The 15,087-nt window shown below is 57.4% G+C and overlaps 1 protein-coding gene across 4 annotated transcripts in view; it reads right to left on the bottom strand.

Annotated features, from left to right (window-relative positions):
* The window catches only part of Cacna1b (calcium voltage-gated channel subunit alpha1 B), a 170,185-nt gene extending 163,599 nt beyond the window's left edge, over positions 1–6,586 (bottom strand). For 3 of the 4 annotated variants that reach the window (XM_070015198.1, XM_070015199.1, XM_070015200.1), the window contains exons 1-2: positions 5,585–5,685; positions 82–221 (exon numbers count right to left, since the gene is read on the bottom strand). In XM_070015198.1, the coding sequence (XP_069871299.1) occupies positions 82–221; positions 5,585–5,677 (233 nt within the window). In that variant the 5' untranslated portion in view covers positions 5,678–5,685. Of the gene's footprint in view, positions 1–81; positions 222–5,584; positions 5,691–6,302 lie in introns of those variants that run through there. The other variant, XM_070015201.1, reaches the window with a different exon arrangement.
* Positions 6,587–15,087: the final 8,501 nt, after the last annotated feature.

Raw genomic sequence — 15,087 nt, 5'->3', positions numbered from 1 at the left:
CTGCATCTGCACTGGCGCCCTCCCTCCGCAGCCCCGCAGAGTGATCACATGCGCACGGTGCGCCCAGCCAGGCCCACCTACCCCGTGAGGACCACCACAAAGTCCATGACGTTCCAGCCATTCCGCAGGTAGGAGCCCTTGTGGAACACAAAGCCCAGAGCGATGATCTTGATGCCCGCCTCAAAGCAAAAGATCCCGATAAAATAGGGCTCCGTATCATCCTGGGGAGAAGCAGAGACAGGGGTTACCTCCGCCCCGGTGCCAGGGCCACCCCCACTGCCCGTAGGCAGGACCCCCACGTCCCCTGGACCACGAGGGCTTGACCACTCAGCACTGTTCATCTGCACAGGTTCCCCACTAGGGCACATCACAGTTCACACACCCGCAGCCCAGTGGAGCTCCAACCCTGGCATCTCAGACTCTGCTCCACTCACAGAGTACCTGCGTCCTTTGCTGTTAGTCTGGTAGTGGACCTTAAGGGATGTAATAAAGATAGTGGCAATACTCTTGAGGCATATGTAAGTCCTTGTATTCATTAGAGAAACCCTTTCAATGCCCTCTGCAGTCCTCCTCGGTCTAAAGAATCAGAGGCATGGAGACGGAAGAACTGGGCAGAGACCATAGCTAAACCCATCAGACACCTAAGCCTGACCCTGAGCGTTGGCCCTTGAGTCAACCTCCAAGACTCATCCAGGGCCCATTATGTATTCAAGACAACCTAGAAGGAAGGAACAAATTCTGGTAGGGAAATAAAAACAGAGCCGAGCACTGCTACTGAAGAAGCTGAGCCCTGAGGATTGCCGTTGGAAGCCAGCCTCGGCAGGAGAGTTTGCAGGACTTTTATATCCAATTTACTACCAGAAAACCAGAAATGGAGTTATGGCTCAAAATGGTAGAGCACTCACCTTGAGCAAAAATGCTCAGGGACAATGCCCTGGCCCTGAGCTCAAGCCCCAGAACAACAACAAAAAAGGAATTAGAAAAGAAAAAAAACTGAATGAAGCAAAAAGCCGCATCCCTGAGGGCTGGAGTGACGGCGGCTGTGGACCCACTCAGAGCCCAGCTGGAGGCCCGGCAGGGTGGACCTGAGGCTCAGAGGCCGTGGCAAACCCAGGCTCGAACCCAGATACAGTGGGGCTGAGGGAGCCTCCACGACGCATGGCCACAAGGGGACAGAGGTCTCCTCAGGTAGATTTTGAGGAAAGGAACTTTGGCTGGAGGAAACAGGGTGGCCAAAAAAGCAAAAATGGGACCCTAAAAAGATTTTTTTTCTCTCCATTCCAGGCTACATCTCTGCTACGTTTCTGGGCATCACACTGAGCCGGCCCTCTGGGGCTGAGAAAACAGTGTGGAACTTCGTAGAAAGTAGAAAGGGGTCAGAGGAGGAGTGGAGCGGGACGTGCCGTGCCGTGGGTGTCCTGGAGGAGGGGAGGAGACAGCCGCCCGAGGCGGAGGGCGGGTCTGACCCAGAGACCGGCCGCGGAGCTGCGGCTGTCCATCCACCTGTGGCGGTGGCGGGAGGTACTGGTTTCCAGACCTACCGCAGCAAGCTGGCCCTCCAGCCTGTGGACGCTCAGAAGCAATGGCCCTTCAGAAAGCCGGTCTACCCTGGGGGCTGGCGTGCACACTGTTTCCAAACCTGCCAAGCTGGTGGACCACGAGCCCGTGCCTTTCTCCCAGAATCCTGCCCGCCCTCCACTGCTTGGCCCAGAATTCCTTCTCTTGTCCATCAGGGAAGCAGCCACAGGCTGCTGCCAGCAGTGGCCAGCTGAAGCTGCCACCACCCAAAGGGACCGGACAGCAGAGCGCCCGTACATCCCAGTGCTCCTCTCTGATGCTGACTCATGACTTGGAGGAGAGCTCTGCGGGGTCACAGGGAGGAGGACTCTGCAGGGTCACAGGGAGGAGGAGGACTACGCGGGGTCACAGGGAGGAGGAGGACTCTGCAGGGTCACAGGGAGGAGGACTCTGCAGGGACACAGGGAGGAGGACTCTGCAGGGACACAGGGAGGAGGAGGACTCTGCAGGGACACAGGGAGGAGGAGGACTCTGCAGGGTCACAGGGAGGAGGACTCTGCAGGGTCACAGGGAGGAGGAGGACTCTGAAGGGTCACAGGGAGGAGGAGGACTCTGCAGGGTCACACAGGGAGGAGGAGGACTCTGCAGGGTCACAGGGAGGAGGACTCTGCAGGGTCACAGGGAGGAGGACTCTGCAGGGTCACAGGGAGGAGGACTCTGCAGGGTCACAGGGAGGAGGAGGACTCCACGGGGTCACAGGGAGGAGGAGGACTCTGCAGGGACACAGGGAGGAGGACTCTGCAGGGTCACAGGGAGGAGGAGGACTCTGCAGGGTCACAGGGAGGAGGACTCTGCAGGGTCACAGGGAGGAGGACTCCGCGGGGTCACAGGGAGGAGGAGGACTATGCAGGGACACAGGGAGGAGGAGGACTCTGCAGGGACACAGGGAGGAGGAGGACTCTGCAGGGACCCAGGGAGGAGGAGGACTCTGCAGGGACACAGGGAGGAGGAGGACTCTGCAGGGTCACACAGGGAGGAGGAGGACTCTGCAGGGACACAGGGAGGAGGAGGACTCTGCAGGGTCACAGGGAGGAGGAGGACTCTGCAGGGTCACAGGGAGGAGGAGGACTCTGCAGGGTCACAGGGAGGAGGACTCTGCAGGGTCACAGGGAGGAGGACTCTGCAGGGTCACAGGGAGGAGGACTCTGCAGGGACACAGGGAGGAGGACTCTGCAGGGACACAGGGAGGAGGACTCTGCAGGGTCACAGGGAGGAGGACTCTGCAGGGACACAGGGAGGAGGACTCTGCAGGGACACAGGGAGGAGGACTCTGCAGGGACAAAGGTCTCTTCTTGGCTACACTCTTGCAGTACTACCCCTGGAAGGGTCCCTTCTCTCCAAAGGTAAGACTCTGATCCTGTCCTGGGTGGGGTGGGGGAAATCTTCTCATTAAGCAGACAGAAAAGAAAAGATGAGGGAAGAGTCCAGTCCCTGGGAAGGAAGCCCCACACTAGACCTCTCTGCAGCGTCCAAGCCACATCCTGAATGAGTATGTCACTCAGTGCTGGTCAGGCTGAATGTGCAGACAGCCAGTAGCTTGGGGGGCGCTGGACTTCAGCCACCTGCAGCTATGAAAGTAGGGGGCAGGTGAACAGAGCCCCCAGAGACAGGGAGCCAAGAGGGCCTTGCCAATGCTTGCTGGCCAATAGTGGGAGCCCTTGCCACGGGGCTCCCCTGGGCAGCAGCCTCCAGCCTGTCTCTCAGGCTCCGGCTCTCATCTACCCTGGGAGCCCACGTGGTAGGACTACGGCCAGCAAATGGCTTCTCAGATCTCCAGACTGGGCAGGGTCAAGCAAATTCTATTTGTCTCCCAACAGTTTAAACCTCCAGCCCTGGGAATGTCCCTTCTACTTCCACCACAAAGCAAACCTGAGAGGAAAACACGTGAGAGGCAGAGTCACACGGCTGGGCCTCCGATGACCCCTGGGAGAACCCTGGGAGAACACGCGAACGCCACTCACACCTGAACCCCTGCGCTGACCGAGTCCCTCTGCCCTGCTGGCCAGATATAACCACACCCTATCGTCTGGAATCTTGCTTCCTAGATAAAGGTTCACCTGGTCTCTGGAGTGAATGCTTACCACAAAGAACAGGTACCACCCGCAGAAGTCTGAGTCAGGGAGGAGGGACCTGTCAAGCCTCAGCCCTGGGGCTAGTCTCACCCCACCCCTTCTGACACCCAAGCCTCCTGCCTTCCAGGACCCTCTGGAAGCTTCTCACCTTGGATGTCCACTCACCTGCCTTCTCCCAATCATGGCACCTCCCCTGCCCTGTCCCCTATGGACAGCTGGGTGGGAGGAGAGGCAAAACCACAACGTATCTGGGTGCCGGGCCCAGCTAAGCCATCCACAGACCTATCCTGCACACCCTTCTCTGAACAGAAGCACGGGAAGCCATACCAGAGCGGCACAGAACAAGCAGTCTCATGCCGCATCTACGGGGTCCGCAGGCCCCTCCACAGCCCCTCTTCTAGCTTCTCTTTCTGTGGACTCTGAGGCCCCACAATCTCTCCCCACATCCAGCCCACATGGACCCTAAGACAAAAGGCAGAGGTCATGGGCTGTGCGCCATGACCTCCCTGTGAGGGGCCTGGACCCTGAAGCCCTGCCCTGCCTCTCACTCCACCCTGGACGCTCAGGACTCAGAGCCTTCCATGGACCTCGCCTGGTGCTGACTGTCGTAGGTTCTGTGATTAAGGGCAGGCCCCACAGGGGTCTGGGGAGCTCTTCGCAGGAGGCTGGAGGCACTCGTGATTCAGAATGTGTAAGGGGACTGCGCCTCAAGGAAGACCCCATGGGGAAAGAGGTCCGAACAGGTCCCAGAACACAACCCCGAGGCAGAGGGCACAGCCCCGGACTCCGGGCCATCGACCCTGCGGGAGGGGGCAGCTGGCCCGCCCCTCACTGGCACCCAAGAACCCTGACACCACTGTCCTCCTCACCAGGTGCCTCCTCACCTCAGGGCTAAAACCTGAGACTCCTGAGCTGCCAGAACAGCATGCCTGGGCCCTCCTCTCTGGACACGTGGGCAAGGCGCAGGGCCCACCGGTCCTTGACCGAGGAGTCTGTGCCCAGGTGCTGCCCTGTTTCCCAGCCGAAGAGCGTGTTACGCCACTTAACACTGTTCCTGTCCTTCCACTCCACCCCAGGCTGAGCATGCATCAGCCCCTCAGACAGGGAGCACTCACCAGCCACTCAGACAGGGAGCACTCACCGGCTCCTCAGACAGGGAGCACTCACCAGCTCCTCAGACAGGGAGCACTCACCGGCCCCTCAGACAGGAAGCACTCACCAGCCCCTCAGACAGGAAGCACTCACCGGCCCCTCAGACAGGGAGCACTCACCGGCTCCTCAGACAGGGAGCATTCACCAGCCCCTCAGACAGGGAGCACTCACCGGCCCCTCAGACAGGGAGCACTCACCGGCTCCTCAGACAGGGAGCACTCACCAACCCCTCAGACAGGGAGCACTCACCAGCCCCTCAGACAGGGAGCACTCACCGGCCAGACAGGGAGCACTCACCGGCTCCTCAGACAGGGAGCACTCACCAGCCCCCTCAGACAGGGAGCACTCACCGGCTCCTCAGACAGGGAGCACTCACCAGCCCCTCAGACAGGGAGCACTCACCGGCCCCTCAGACAGGGAGCACTCACCGGCCACTCAGACAGGGAGCACTCACCGGCCAGACAGGGAGCACTCACCGGCTCCTCAGACAGGGAGCACTCACCAGCCCCCTCAGACAGGGAGCACTCACCGGCTCCTCAGACAGGGAGCACTCACCAGCCCCTCAGACAGGGAGCACTCACCGGCTCCTCAGACAGGGAGCACTCACCAGCCCCTCAGACAGGGAGCACTCACCGGCTCCTCAGACAGGGAGCACTCACCAGCCCCCTCAGGGAGCACTCACCGGCCACTCAGACAGGGAGCACTCACCAGCCGCACACAGGGAGCACTCACCGGCCCCTCAGACAGGGAGCACTCACCAGCCGCACACAGGGAGCACTCACCAGCCGCTCAGACATGGGCGTCTTGTCCCCATCAGGGAGGTGCTGCTCCAGGGCCAGCACTATGCAGTTGGCAATGATGGTGGCCAGGATCATGTACTCGAAGGGAGTGTGCGGGTTAAGGACGGGTCAGCCACAGCGGCCGGCCCCCAGGGCTGAGGACTTCCCGGCTCCCCGCCCCGCCTGGGCGCCTGCGGGCGGTCAGCACCGCGGACAGCGCCTCGGCCCCGCCGCCCGCTCCGCCCGCCGCGGGACCTGGGCCGGACCCGGGCCGCGGGCCCCGCACGGCCGAGGCCTTCGCGCAGGCTCACAGGCCGCCCGGCCACGCAGCCCCCCCACACACGTGAACCGCCCCGCACACACGCGCAGGGCCCCGCGGGCCGCCGGCGCCCGGCCGCGCCCCTGCGGCGCTCCCACCGCGCAGACCCCGCCGGCGGCGCGCCCCGCACGCCCCGCGCCCCGCACGCCCCGCCCCTTACGCCCCGCGCCCCCCGCGCCCCGCACGCCCCGCGCCCCCCGAGCCCCCCCGCGCGCCCCTCGCCCCGCACGCCCCGCGCCCCGACGTCGAGCGAGCGAGGGGGCCCCGCACCAGGGGCCCCGCGGCCGCGCGCACGGGCGCTCACGCGCGGCGGCACACCCGCACACCGCGCGGACCCCTCCCCGCGGGAAGATGGCCCCGGCCGCGCCGCCCCGCCCCGCCCCGCCCCGCCCGGCAGGATATGGCCACTCGGTGATGCGCTTGGCGTATTTGCGGACGACGTTGTCCTCGCTGAAGACGAAGAGCGAGCGGTTGACGGTGAAGCAGTTCTGCTTGACCGGGATGGGGTTGTAGAGCGCCATGGTGCGCGCGCGCTGCGCGATGGACTGCTTGTAGAGGACGCGCTGGCCCGGCGGCAGCGCCCCGGGGCCCGGCCCGCCCGGCCCGCCCGGCCCGCCGCCCCGCGCCCGCTCCGCGCCGCCCGCGCCCCCATAGCGGCCGCCCAGCTCGTCCCCGAAGCGGACCATGGCGCCCGGGCGCCCCGAGGCCCCGGCCCGAGGCCCCGGCAGGGACGGCGCGCCGCGCGCCCGGGGCTCGGAGCGGAGCCGCCGCCGGACGCCGGGGACGCAGCGGACCTCGCCCGGCCCGGCCGCCGCCGCCGCACCCGACCGAGCGGCCCCGCGCCACGCCCTATAAGGGGCCGGTCACGCGGCGGCGCCCGGCCAATCCGCGCCGGGCCCGCCCCCGGCTCCCGCCGGCCCCGCCCCGGCCGCCGCCCCCGCCCGGCCCCGCGGGGGCCCGGGGCTGCGCCTCGGCGCCGCGCCGCGGACCGGGCCCCCTCCCCGCCCCGGTCGCCCGGACCCCGGACCCCAGGCCCGGCCGAGCCCCGGCCCCCGAGGCTGCGTCGCCCGCTCGCCCCCACCCCGCCCGCTGCGGACCAGGCCCCGGCCCCGCCGCGCCCGCGCCCCGGCCCAGCGCGCAGTCCCCCGCCGCCGCGGCGCGCCCGATCGGCCACTGTCAGGAACCCGAGGCCCTGGCCGCGAAACGACACTGAATCCGCGCCGAGCCTTGCCACTCAGATCCCTCGTTCCGCCATTGGTAGATGAAGGCTTAGAGAGAAGCTGGCATGGTGCACGCACCTCCATCGGTGCACCCATCCGTCCATCCATCCCTCCCTCCATCTCTCCACCCATCCATCCATCCGTCCCTCAACACATCCCTCTATCCATCGCTCCATCCATCCCTCCACCCATCCCTCCATCCCTCCACCCATCCCTCCATCCCTCCATCCTTCAACACATCCCTCTATCCATTCCTCTATTCCTCCACCCATCCCTCGTTCCCTCCATCCCCTCCATCCATCCACCCATCCACCATCCATCCATCCCTCTATCCCTCCACCCATTTATCCACCCATCCCGCTATCCACTCCTCTATCGGTCCCTCCATCCATCCTTCCATCCCTCTATCCCTCAACCCCTACCTCCAACCTTCTATCCATCCCTCCACCCATTGCTCCATCCATCCCTCCACCCATCCATCCTTCATCCATCCCTCTACCCATCCATCCATCCCTCTATTCATCCCTTCATCCCTCCACCCATCCCTCCTTCATCCATCCCTCTACCCATCCCTCCATCCATTCCTCCACCCATCCATCCCTCTATTCATCCCTTCATCTCTCCATCCATCCATCTATCCCTCCATCCATCACTCCATCCCTCTACCCATCCCTCCTTCATCCATCCCTCTACCCATCCATCTATCCCTCTATCCATCACTCCATCCCTCCACCCATCCCTCCTTCATCCATCCCTCTACCCATCCCTCTACCCATCCCTCCACCCATCCATCCCTCTATTCATCCCTTCAGCCCTCCACCCATCCCTCCATGCCTTCACCCATCTCTCCATCCATTCCTCCATCCCTCCACCCATCCTTTCATCCCTCCATCCATTCCTCCACCCACCCGTTCATCCATCTATCCATCTCTCCACCCATCCCTCTATCCATCTCTCCACCCATTCTTCCACCTCTCTATTCATCCCTCCCTCCATCTCTCCATCCATCAACCCCTCCCTCCACTCCTCTATACATTCCTCCATCCATCCCTCCATCCCACCACCCATTCCTCCATCCCCCCACCCATCCCTCCATCCCTCCATCCCTCTATCCATCCCTCCATCCCTCTATCCATCTCTTTATAAATCCCTCCATCCATCCCTCCATCCTTTCACCCATCCCTTCATCAATCCCTCCATCCATCCCTCCATCCCACTACACATTCCTCCACCCATCCCTCCATCCATCCCCCATCAATACCTCCATCCCTCCACCCCTCTATCCATCCCTCCATCCCACCACCCATGAATCCCTCCATCCTTCCATCCCTCCATCCCCATCCCTCCACTTGGCAAGCCTTCACCAAACACCTCTTTTCTGGGCATGGCTCCACCGACAGGGAGCCAACCTTCTCTTCAGGGACTCGGTGGACTCACTCTTCCTAGGTGCTGGGCGGAGTGGTCACAGCACAGGTTCTCAGGGGTCCTAGCAGCACTGAAGTCTTCCCAGCCACAGGGCAGAGGAGGCAGGAAGATCTGGCCTTCTCACCAGGAACAAACAGTACACACAATAGCAATTTTGTTGGTTTAGAATCCAGTAAGGAAACAGGGCCACCAACCTGTTGGAAGCCTTTCTTCCCTGCTCTGGCTTGGACCTAAGATGTCCCCAAGGCTCACATTGCATGCTTTGTTCCCAGAGTAGCACTATTCAGAAGGGAAGAAATCATGATAGCTATGACCTCATAATCCATGGATAGATTCATAAGTCTTGGTGGGCTGTTGGAAAGTAATGGAACCCCTTCATTTTCTCTCTGTCATGCCGTCCTGCTTCACCCATACCATGCCACCGTGGACTTCTAGAAGGTGCCAGGTGTGATGGGGGCTCAAGACCGTAATTCTAACTACTCAGGAAGCAGAGATAGAAGTTCAGGCCAGGGCCAGGCGCCGGTGGCTCACTCCTGTAATCCTAGCTACTCAGGAGGCTGAGATCTGAGGATCATGGTTCAAAGCCAGCCCAGAAACTCTGTGAAACTCTTATCTCCAATAAACCAGGAGAAAACCAGAAGTGGCGCTGTAGCTCAAGTGGTAGAGCGCTAACCTTGACCTGAAGAGCTGAGGGACAGCACATAGGCCCAGAGTTCAAGCCCCATGACTGACAGAAGAGGAAGAGGAAGAGGAAGAAGAAGAAGAAGAAGAAGGAGGAGGAGGAGGAGGAGAAGGAGGAGGATGAAGTTCAGGCCAGGGGAGGAGGAGGAGGAGGAGGAGGAGGAGGAGGAGGAGGAGGAGGAGGAGGAGGAGGAGGAGGAGGAGGAGGAAGAGGAGGAGGAAGAGGAAGAGGAAGTTCAGGCCAGGGCGGGGAAGGTGGCTCAGTGGTAGAATGCTTGCCTAGCATGCACGAAGCCCTGGGTTCCATTCCTCAGTGCCACATACACAGAAAATGCCAGAAGTAGCACTGTGGCTCAAGTGGTAGAACTACCCTTGAGCAAAAGAAGCTCAGGGACAGTGCGCAGGCCTTGAGTTCAAGCCCCAGGACTGGAAAAAAAAAAAAAAAAAAAAGAGATCAAGGCCAGTCCAGACAAAAAGTTAGAGAGACCCCATCTCAGCCAATAAAACCTGGATATGGTGGCCAACCAGTGTAATTAGGATTGAGGTTCAGGCCAGCCCCAGTATAGACACAAGACCCTATTTGAAAAAAAAATAAAATAAAAAGGGCTAGGGGTGTGACTCAAGTGGTAGAGTACCTGCCTAAAAAAAAGGATCAACTCCAGTATTGAGAAGAAAAAAAAAAGTAAAAACTTTCCTCCTTTAAGTTGTCTTCAGAAATTTGTCACAGCAACAGGGAACTAACTAACACATACCCTCAGGGCAGAGAAGACCCCTTCCAGGACAGGAGAGGTCCTGGGGTGGGCAGGGAGGGAAGGCATGACCAGACCAAACAGGGGGCGCAGTAAGGACAGATGTGGAGACAGGGGCAGTGCATGCTGGCATGTGACCTGTGCTCATTCACACAGCCCGGACGGTGATGGAAGGACACTGGTCCAGGTCATTTAGGAGGGAGTTAGAGGCCAGCAGCCCAGTTTTACTAGCAGTAGCTTACACAATACACTTGATAATGAGTTTGCTTCGGGAGCAGCCCATCTCACATATACTTGTTGCCTTAGTGCTCGTGGCCTTGTGCGCCAAGAGGCTGCCCTACCCCAGGCATTATCTCTATACGACCATCTCAAACAAGAAGGAAGGGACAGCATAAAAGGAATATCAAGAAATATCTACTTTTTTATTTATTGTTATTATAAAGGTGATGCACAGAGCACACACACACACTGATACTAGGGTTTGAACTCAGGGCTTCATGCCCTTGCTTGGCTTTTCCACTTACAGCTGACACTTCACTACTTGACATGCCTTCAGTCTGGCTTTTTTGCTTGTTAATTGGAGAAGAGTCCTATGAATTTTTCTGCCCAGGCTGGCTTTGAACTGAGATCCTCTGATCTTTGTTTCCTAAGTAGCTAGGATTACAGATATGAGCCATATGTGCCTAGCCTTATAATATCCTTTTATAATGAAAGTGTCTTTATTATTTTTTTCAGGAGTCTTAAACATTTTTCTTTTTGTCGATTGTGGGACCTGAGCTTTGGGCCTGGGCGCTGTCCCTCAGCTCTTCAGCTCAAGGCGAGCGCTCTACCACTTGAGCCACACTTCAGGCTTTTTCTGCTAATGTGGTGTTGAGGAATCAAACCCAGGGCCTCATGCATGCAAGGCAAGCGCTCTACCACTGAGCCACCTTCCCAGCCCCTCCCTACCTCCCTCTTTCTCTCCCTCTGTCTCTCTGTCTCTGTCTCATCTCTGTCTCTGTCTGTCTCTGTCTCTGTTCTCCCCCCCTCCCTCTCTCTCTTTCTTTCTTTTTTTGGTGCTGGTTCTGGGGCTTGGAGCCAGACCCTGGGCTCTGTCCCTGAGCTTCGTTACTCAAGGCTAGCACCCTTCCACTTGAGCCCCAGCTCCACATCTGGTTTTCTGAGTGGTTTATTGGAGATAAGCATCTCATGGAGTTTCCTGCCTGGGCTGGCTTTGAACTGTGATTCTCAGATCTCAGCCTCCTGAGTAGCTAGGATGAAAGGCGCCCCGCCGAGTTTTAAAACTTTTTTTTTTTTTTGGGTCAGTCGTGGGGCTTGAACTCTGGGCCTGAGTGCTGTCCCTCAGCTCTTCAGCTCAAGGTTAGCACTCTACCACTTGAGCTACAGCGCCACTTCCGGTTTTCTGGTGGTTTATTAGAGATAAGAGTCTCACAGACTTTCCTGCCCGGGCTGGCTTTGAACCCTGATCCTCAGATCTCAGCCTCCTGAGTAGCTAGGATGTCAGGTGTGAGCCACTGGTGCCCAGCAAAATTAATTTTTTTTTCTTTTTTGTGGTTCGTGGGGCTTGAACTCTGGGCCTGGGTGCTGTCCCTCAACTCTCTTCAGCTCAAGGCTAGCGCTCTACCACTTGAGCCACAGCACCACTTCTGGATTTTTTTTTCACAGTAAATCTTGAAAGTGGTTATCTTTTTTTTTTTAATTGTGAAAATACCGTACAGAGGGGTTACAATTACATGGGCAAGATAATGAGTACATTTCTTATCAAGCATTGTAGCCTCCTCCTTTGTTTCCCCTTCCCATCCCTTCCCACAGTGCCACTTCTGGCTTTTTATTTCTTGCTCATGTGGTGCTGAGGAATCAAACCCAGGACCTCATGCATGAAAGGCAAGCATTCTACCACTGAGCCACTTGCCCAGCCCTTAAAACTTTTTTCTAAACCCTCTTTGGCCACCCTCGCCAAAGCAGACAAGACAGCCATCACCGGTGAAGCTGGCCTGGGGTTGTCCCAAACAGTCAGGGTTCACTTCTCCAAGTAGAAGGGGAGACTCTTAGCTGACCTATTGCAGAGAAAAATAGGGAGGCCTTCAGAGTTCTGACTGCTGCTAACAGCGGAAGGTTTACAGAGAGGTCGTGGGTTATGACTGCGTGACTACATCAGAGCCATCTAAACTGTTGAGTGTGCTGGGTCTGCTCCGTGAGCTGGAGGAAGCTGAGCTGAGTAACTGTGTGCATGCTGTCCACTGACACACAGGGAGAAGAGGGGTAGAGCTTGTGGGTCATAGGACTAAAAAAAGTTACAGCCAAAATATAAGAAAATAAGTACGTTACACAGGGCACCAGTGGCTCACACCTGTAACCCTACCTGTTCAGAAGGCGTAGATCTGAGAATCCTGATTCAAGGCCAGCCTAGTCCAAAAAGTCTTATCTCCAAGGAACCATCAAAAAGCAGGAACTCAAGATATGGCTCAAGTGGTAGAGAAGGAACAAGCTAAGAATCCCGATTTCAAGTCCCATTACCAACACACACAAACTCACACACATGCGCACATACATGAGTACATGCACACACATGCATACACAATGTGCACGTATGTGTGCACTAATACATACCCAGATGCACATGTGCACTCACATGAGTATGTGCTCATGTGCACACACAGGCACACATGCCTGTAGTGTGTGCATGCATGTGCACTCACATGAGTACATGCAAATGTGCACACACATGCATATACTATGTGCACACGTGTGCACTAACACCCTCATACATGTGCACACTCACATACATGAGTAATGCACACCGGCACACACAGGCATACATGCACAATGCTACCCTGTGTGTGCACACGCTTAGGCATGCGCACGTATGCACACGTGTTTACACACCTGTGCGTGCGTACATACATGCTTGGCACACAGAGTCGCATTTCGGCACAGAAGGTGAGAGTTGCCCAGAGCGGCAGCTGGCCTGGGCCTGGGATTTGCCCTGCAGCCTCCGGATCTGCTGCAGGCCCGCCTCCCCGTGCTCCCTTGGCAGGGGGAGCACCGCCACCCCGTGGAGAAGGGAAGCGGGGCCGGCGCGGCCTGAGGGCTTGGGGTGCGGCTGGAGCACGGGGCGCTGCCCGGGCCACGGAGATGGCACCCACGCCGCCCGACCCTCCCAGCTTCACCGAGCCCTGCCTGGTTGGCGCCGCGTCCCCACCATCCGGGAAGCCACGAACCGCAGGTCCGTGTGGGCGAACATGGGAGTGAGCAGCGTCTTGCAGTGTGAGCATGAGTGTGTGCAAGTGACCGTGACACGGACCACGCACCATGGCCCGTGCTCGTGCCTGTGAGTGTGAGCGTGTGCGAGATACCAAGTTGCTGCATGTGGGGTGGATCGTTTGCTGTCACCACATAGATTGATTTGTTATATAACAGTTTATTCTTTCATGCTTGTGTGTTGGAGACTTGTGTTCCTGCCTGCTTCCTGCTGTTCCGGAAGGCTCCGAGTGAACGCTGGTGTGGTTCTCTTGGTAGGAGGCACGGCTCCTAGCTGGTTTATAAGACTGGCACGCACAACCCAGACATCTGAACCTGGGAAGAACAGTGGCAGATAGCCTCGGTAGCCACTGCAAGAACCTGGACAGACAGTGAGCAGCCAGACTTCCGTGAGGTGTGGAGGACACTTGAACCTCAGGACCCTCCCAGGGCCCACGCAGAAGCAGGCAGGCACAGGAGGAACATTATTGTAAGGTTATTAGAGGGGCCACATCCCCAGGAGAGGGAGCACATGGCGTCTGTCCCTATTCAGGTAGCAGAGGGTCTGGGGGCAAGAAGTGAGGTGGGGGGAGCTCAGGTGGGTCTGGGCAGAGAGAAAGAGTGGCCAGCTGTAGGGCGGGAACTCCAGGGCTGAGAGGAGCTCAGGGCTGTGTAGAACTGAGGACCAAAAGTAGGCGTAATGCTAACACTACTCACCGTCATGCTTAATTCACATAGGAACAAGGAGCTTTGAACTCCAGAAAGCCATTAGAGGAAGCCAGCCTTGTAACATGCCAAAGAAGAAAAGTGGGTCATCCCCTGCCAAAGCACTTACTGAGCTGATCGCTACTCGACACAAAGACGCCTGGAAATTAAGACTGGAGGGCAAGTCCTGGCAGACAAAGGGCATATGTTCTATTTAAAGAGCATGGTAAGCATCCTATCGTAATGGTGAAAAGTTGGAAGTATTTTACTGAAAACAAAGAATGGGAGGCTTCCCACCGTCAGGTTTCGACTCGTGTGGTGTGGTAGGAGCTAGCCCAGTACATCTCAGCTTGCATGGAAAGATGAGAGAAATAAAAGACTTAGAGATTGGGAAAAAATGAAAAATAATTCTCAATATGTCTAACAAATTAGACTCCCAATCAGCAAACTTAGCAATTAGGCCGGGCACTGGTGGTTCACGCCTGTAATCCTAGCTACTCAGGAGGCTGAGATCTGAGGATCACAGTTCCAAGCCAGCCCGGGCAGAAAAGTCTGTGAGACTCTTATCTCCAATGAACCACTAGAAAACGGGAAGTGGCGCTGTGGCTCAAGTGGTAGAACGCTCGCCTTGAGCTAAAGAGTGCAGGGACAGCGCCCAAGCCCAGAGTTCAAGCCCCACGACGACAAAAAAAAAAAAAAGAAAGAAAGAAAGAAAGAAAACTTAGCAATGTTGCCATATATTAATTAAGTATATAGAATTGGAGATGTGGCTCAAGTGGCATAGTGCTTGCCTAGCAGGTATAAGGCCCCTGGTTCAAACACTAGTACCTCTAATAATGAATGAATGAATGAATGAAGCATACAAAGGGAACTTCATTTCTAAACAGAGCAACTGAAGTGTAACTTTAAAATAGAATCTTTTACTGAGTATGTAAACAGCTAAACACATCAGAATAAATACGATATAAATGCAATTTTTATTTTAAAATTTAAAAATTTTAAATTAAAGTAAGCTTAAAAATGACCCTAGTTAGTGGGGCTGGGAAGGTGGCTCAGTGGTAGAGTGCTTGCCTCGCACGAATGAGGCCCTCGGTTCGATTCCTCAGCACCACATAAACAGAAAAAGCCGGAAGTGGTGCTGTGGCTCAAGTGGTAGAGCACTCACCT

This window comes from Dipodomys merriami, unplaced genomic scaffold, assembly GCF_024711535.1.
Source record: "Dipodomys merriami isolate MVZ:Mamm:240054 unplaced genomic scaffold, mDipMer1.0.p SCAF_11, whole genome shotgun sequence".
Lineage (NCBI taxonomy): Eukaryota > Metazoa > Chordata > Mammalia > Rodentia > Heteromyidae > Dipodomys > Dipodomys merriami.
Note: the sequence above shows the minus strand (reverse complement) of the source record. Positions and strands in the feature narration are given on the sequence as shown.